The sequence below is a fragment of the Tupaia chinensis genome, unplaced genomic scaffold (genome assembly GCF_000334495.1).
Source record: "Tupaia chinensis unplaced genomic scaffold, TupChi_1.0 Scaffold000445_1, whole genome shotgun sequence".
NCBI classification, from domain to species: Eukaryota; Metazoa; Chordata; class Mammalia; order Scandentia; family Tupaiidae; genus Tupaia; species Tupaia belangeri.
In genome coordinates, this window is record NW_006159950.1 from 259,788 (window position 1) to 265,421 (window position 5,634).

General features: G+C 58.0%; 1 protein-coding gene across 1 annotated transcript in view; it reads left to right on the forward strand.

Moving 5' to 3' along the window:
• Positions 1-3,927, forward strand: part of CD164L2 (CD164 molecule like 2) — a 4,961-nt gene extending 1,034 nt beyond the window's left edge. Inside the window, exons 2-6 of the mRNA XM_006155319.3 lie at positions 404-571; positions 646-717; positions 1,134-1,175; positions 3,092-3,236; positions 3,439-3,927. Coding sequence (XP_006155381.1) covers positions 404-571; positions 646-717; positions 1,134-1,175; positions 3,092-3,236; positions 3,439-3,454 — 443 coding nt within the window. The 3' untranslated portion in view covers positions 3,455-3,927. The remainder of the gene's footprint in view (positions 1-403; positions 572-645; positions 718-1,133; positions 1,176-3,091; positions 3,237-3,438) is intronic.
• Positions 3,928-5,634: the final 1,707 nt, after the last annotated feature.

Here is a 5,634-nt window from a genome sequence, read left to right on the forward strand (position 1 = left end):
TCGCGCTGCTTGCTGTAGCCGGTGCGCGGTGGGGGGCTGGCTAGTGGCTGGGGCAGGGCGGGGGAGCACGCCCCTCACCGGTCGCCTTCCCAGGGACAGTCTGGGCTGGGAACTCCAGACGTGCGCAGGGCTGCAGTGTGGGGAGGGGCTCGAGCTGTGTGTGGAGCCCTGTGTGAACGTCGATAGGTGCCTGGTGTGGGGCGCAGGGCACACCGGGTGTGTCTGGGAACCCCAGGTGTGCGCGAAGAGGAGATTGAGCGAGTGCCGGTGAGGGGCTGCATGCTTGGCCCTGTGCTTGTGGAAGCGTAGAGTGGGTGGTAGGCTTTGGGTTCCAGGTGTGTGCAGAGGTGAGAGCCACAGGTGGTGCGGCTTGGCTTCAAGGAGTCATCTCTACCTGTCCCAGGTAAAGGAGCTCGAGGCTTTGGACGGGGAGCCCTGATCCGCCTGCAGGTCTGGCCGGCCGCCCGCGGGGGCTGTGAGCACCTGCAGCACTGTGAAAGTTGTGTGGGGGCACCCCCGGAGCACAACCTCTCGGGCTGCGTGTGGGAGCAGTGTCCGCCAGAGGAGCCAGGTATGTGGGGGCTGCCTCAGCTCTCAACCAGGCCTGGGCCCCTCCCGAACTCCTGCAGCACCTTCTCCCTCCAGGACACTGCGTGGCGGGAGCGGAGGTGCTCAAGGAAGCCTGCACTGTCTACAGCCGCTCAGAGCTGTGTCCAGGTACAGCGAGGCAGGCTGGAGGGCGGCCAAGGGCTCCCCAGAAGGAGCCAGCTGTGGGAAGCGGGCAGGGCTGGTCTGACCGCGGCCACAGCTCACTGAGAAGTTGGGCCGCTCCCTGGCCTCTTCTTCCCCAGGACTGGCACGGGAGCTGCGTGGGGGGCACTGGCTCTGTTCTAAGTCAAGGCAGTGAGAGCCCTAGACGTTCACAGGGGGGTGGAGGGGCATCCTGGAGGAAGTGGGGTCAGAGGAGAGCTGAGTGAGGGTGTCTGTGGACATCTGTTTGGCGGTGGCCAGTCTGGAGCCGGGACCCTCCAGGGTGTCGGGTTCTGACGCTGAAGCCCAGCTTTTGGGCAGGACTGGTCTTGAAGGCAGTGGGTGGGTGAGGGCTGCTCATTATGGACTTCCTGTCTTCCCAGCTGCCCATCACCCCACCTACGAGCCAGAGGCGGTCACGACAGGTGGGTTCTGCCTGGTGGAAGGTGCTGGGGCCCACCATGCAGGGGAGGCCCTTCTGGGCTCGGGCCGGACTTCCTGTGACTGCAGCCCTCCGCCTTCTCCCTGGACCCCACTCGTGTCCCATGAGGCTGTCACAGGCCCGCATGTCTCCATGGCTGCAGAGTGGGCTGGGTAGCGCCGACGTCCCAAGATCACAGGGAGGCCGCACAGCAGCCCCCAGTGTCTGGCAGTGCAGGTGCCTGGGAAACGGGGTTCCCCTCTGTCTCCTCCCTGTCTTGAGCATTTGGGGACCTCTCAGGACCTGTCTGTGGGGCTATGGGCGTGTGGCTCGGGTTGTGAGTGAGGCGTCCTCAGCGAGGACCTGCTGACCTCTGGGCCCAGCAAGGGCCTAGAGTGGGTGTCCCAGAGCAGAGGCAAGGGCCGCCTAGGTGCTGACTGCCCTAGGTCCCACCGCCCCTCGGCCTGGAGGTCAGCAGGCTTGGCAGGGCAGCCAAGAGCCTCTTGGTTAATTAAAGCCGGAACCCGATCTTGGAGGCTGAATAATTGATGGGTCTGCGCCCCCGCCAAGCCCAGCCCCGCCTGTGTGGCCCATTCCCTCCTCCTCTGCTCTTCCATTCCCAGGGTCTATCTTCTGTCCTTCTCGGAGTGCCCTTTGCCCTCCAGATCTCAGACCCCCTCACCCCAGCCATACCTCTGCCTCTGGCAGGTGGCCCCTGCTCCTGCTCAGAGCTGGCTCCTGTCCACTGTCCCAGAACGAGCCCCACCACCAGCCCTTCCTGCCCTGGGCGCCTGGCCCAAGGCCTGACACCTGATCCTGGTGGAGTTATGGGCAGTGTGGCACAGCAGGGGCCATCGGGCAGCCTTGGGGGCAGAGAGAAGGGTCAGGGGGCCCTGAGTAAGGGACTTTGGCCACAGGAGCCTGGTCCTCAGAGTCTGGCTCTTCCCCTGGACATTTGATGGCACTTCAAATAGTTTGTGGAAAAACAGAATTAAGGACCAGCTGGTGGCATGGAGGTTAAGGCAACTGGAACCCACATGGTCACCTCTGTGGCCAGACCTAGCAGCTTGGAAAACACACTGGGTGCATGTGCATGCATGGAGGAGAAGGGATTGCAGCGTGGCCATTCCCCCGCCCTGTGGGGTGCTTTCTCACTTTCCTTATCTTTTTCTGTCTCTTTCTTACTCTCTGGTGAGTACGTGCACCCTATAGCAAATTGGAAAAGAAAGGGAAAAGTGGAGTTAAAGTACAATGTTTTTCTGGCACAAAAAACTGAAGCCCGTGCAGTTTCCAAAGCACGCGTGCTCCATGAACCTGTTGCAGGCCCGCATACACGCACCTCCGCAGGGCCAGAGCAAGGCCTCCCCTTCTGCCTCTGCTCCCCCTCGCTGAGGGCTCTGACATGGGGTGGCTTGGGGTCTCAGGACCCCCTGTGAGACCCAAAGCTGAAAGTGGCTCCAGGCTGGAGGCTTTGCCAAGTTCTGGGTCCACCCTCTCCTGTCGGGCCAAAGGATAGGAGGGCCTGCAGGGGCTTGGTCACCACCTATCTGACTCCTTTTTGTTCCTGGCTACAGGCCAGAGACAGGGTGAGTGGACATCTCCAGGGGATGGCCATACTGTAACCCCTCTCTATTCTCCTCCTGGGCCCCAGGTATGCACACACGTGTGCCTGGACTGTTTTCAAGACACTGGGCCTGGAACTTGACTGCACAGCCGGCCATGTGGGATATAGTGCCTTAGTCGACACGCAGCCTGCTGGCCCCTGGTCCGACCCCTCTGGAGCCTGTGTGACCCGGAGGCTGCAGAGCCAGTGCTGGGCTGGCCCTCCCCCAGGCCCTCCCAGCTGCGCTGAGCACAGGTTTCAGTGCTAGGGCGCTCACCTGGGGCCTGCTGGGACCTCCATCCTCCTTGCCCCCGCAGGGAGCCCGCTGGTCCCCGAGGCTCACAGCCCTGGCTTCCATGGGGCCAGCTTCATTGGGGGCGTGGTGCTGGTGTTGAGCCTGCAGACTGCCGCCTTCCTCACGCTGCGCTTCCTCAGGGCGAAGGACAGCACCTACCAGACGCTGTGAGTTGCTAGCCTAGCCATAGGCCGCTCACTCCCACCCCAGCCCCTTGCCACAGCACCCCAAAGACAGTGAACTCGCCCAGTCCCGGGGAGCCCCATTTTCTCTCTTCCAGCTGGGGCTGGGGCAGGGGCTCAGCCCAGGCCTGGTGTCTGGACCCCAGCTAAGCCCACCCGTGTCTTCGTCCCCTCACGCTGGCCACAGGGAGGAGAGCCAGTAGGTGACGGCGCCTTGGGCAGCAGCTCTATGGCCGTGTGGTTTGGTGCTCCTCCCTGGCGTGCTGACCCGTGTGTGCAAGCTGGGGTGGGAGCCTCGCACCTGCTGCCTGCTCACCGGAGGTGGGTCCTTGACCAGCAGAAGTGGGGCCACCTCCCAGGATCCTCTCTGGCCTCTGTAGGGCCTGACCGCAGGGAGGCTGGAGCTGCCCCTTGTGGGCCCTGGGGTGGGAAAACTTTGGCCACTTTCTGACCTCCGTGGGTACTGAACCCGAAGCCTGACACCCCTTCTGTCTGGGACCTGGCCCTCAGCTGACTGTCTCTCTATCACATCACGTCTCATCCTTTCTCTCGGCTGGTTCTGCTCACCCCTCCAGCCCAGCTGGTTCTGTCCCTAATAAAGGCCCCCCCAGCAGCCTGCTCCATGCCTGTGTCCTGGGTCGTGTGCCGAGAGGGGCAAAGGGGCCACTCCTCTCTGTGATGGAGACCGGCTGGGATTGCACCCTCCTCTTGCAGAACGTGGAGATAGCTCGTCTGGCTGACCCAGAGCTAGCAGGACTCCCCTCCAGGCTCTGGCGTGCCCAGAGCTGTGTCTGAGCAGCACCAAGGTAGAGAGCCCTCTGGGACTCTCAGGAAACCATGGCTGCCCCTCACTCAGGCCCCCAGAAGCCTCTGACCCACCTTGGCAAGAAGGCCTCCCCTCCTGAGCTCACGTCAGGCTCCTCGCCCACGGAATCCCACCCTGTGCCAGGGCAGGCTGGTTCCCCAGGTCACCTGCTCCCTGTCCCCACAGGCCACCCTTCCCTGCTGTCTCCCCAGCACAATTTATTTTCCTTGTCTTTTTTAAAATTTCTGTGAGTGAGAGACCATCCCAGCCATGATCTTGACAGTCCAATCTACCCCAGCCCCAGCCAGCCTTGACTTGGCAAGTGTGTGCCTAGTGGACTCAGGGAGGCCTTCAGACTTTAAGCAGGAACCTTTCTACTTGGAATTGCTGAGGATTGCCCCTAAGCCTCTGTCTGGCCCCCTTATCCTTTTTTATTTATTTATTTATTTTTTAGGTTTCTGCCATAGGGTATGTGCACTCACTGGAAAGAGACAGAGACAGTGAGAGAGAAAGTGAGAAATCTCCCCAGGAGGCTTGGCCATGCCATGGTCCCTTCTCCATTCTCTTCCTGGGATTTTAGGCACACATGCACAAGTGCCTGGTGTGATTTTTTTTTAAAAAGAATTATTTTATTTAACTTTATTCATTTATTTGATTTTAATTTTACCAGAGAGTGAGAAAGCAAGCTGCCGGGTCCGGGACTTGGTCCCTCTCTCTTACCCTCTGCCACCTCCTGTTCTCCTCCCACACTTTCTCTGTTATCTATGTTTGCTTTCTATACCATTTTCCCCCCACATTTTATTGAATCACCAAAGACCCTCATCAATCCAAATACCCTCCTAGCAAACACATGTGACACATTTCCATGAGCACAAGTCTAACTTTACGCATCCTATCAAGTAGCACCTAACTGGGGCTACATATCCTACTGCAGTCATTGAATAGATATATTTTGTTTTCCTGAAACTCTTTTTTGTAACTCAATTTACATTCCTTCTCTAGGCATCATCACAGCACACAAAATGCGATCTCCCATCCAGTACACACTGCATAGTGACTCAATCATGCACATTACAAAAAATATAAATTTCCACTTCTAGTTGCTAGAATTAATTCCACCCCTCTTTCTGACCCTCTGTCCCTTCCCACCCTCCTCTCACACCACCTCTAGTGTCCAAAATTGTCCTCCATTCCCTTCCCACCCACATTGCATTGATCACACAATTTCCTACATAACCTGACTACTTTCAAAGGTGAGTTCCCTCGTTACTACTAAGAAAACCAGTTTTAACTTAAATCAAAGAACCGCCAAGGAACTTTGCTTAAAGCCCGGAAACAGGTTAGGATTCTGTTCAAATGGTAGGTGCATGAACCTATCAGTCTCATATACTTTTATCTTCTGTTCTGGTTCAATTTTCCTGATTAAATTCTGGGATATAGTATTCAACTCCAGACTTGTCCCTATGATTAAGTTAGCTACTTTCTCAGTTTTTGGACTCTTATTTCCATGTATCTGCGTTTAGTTTTCCTGATACAGCACATCCTTGAGAACTTCTTGGAGATCTGGTCTGGTGCTGG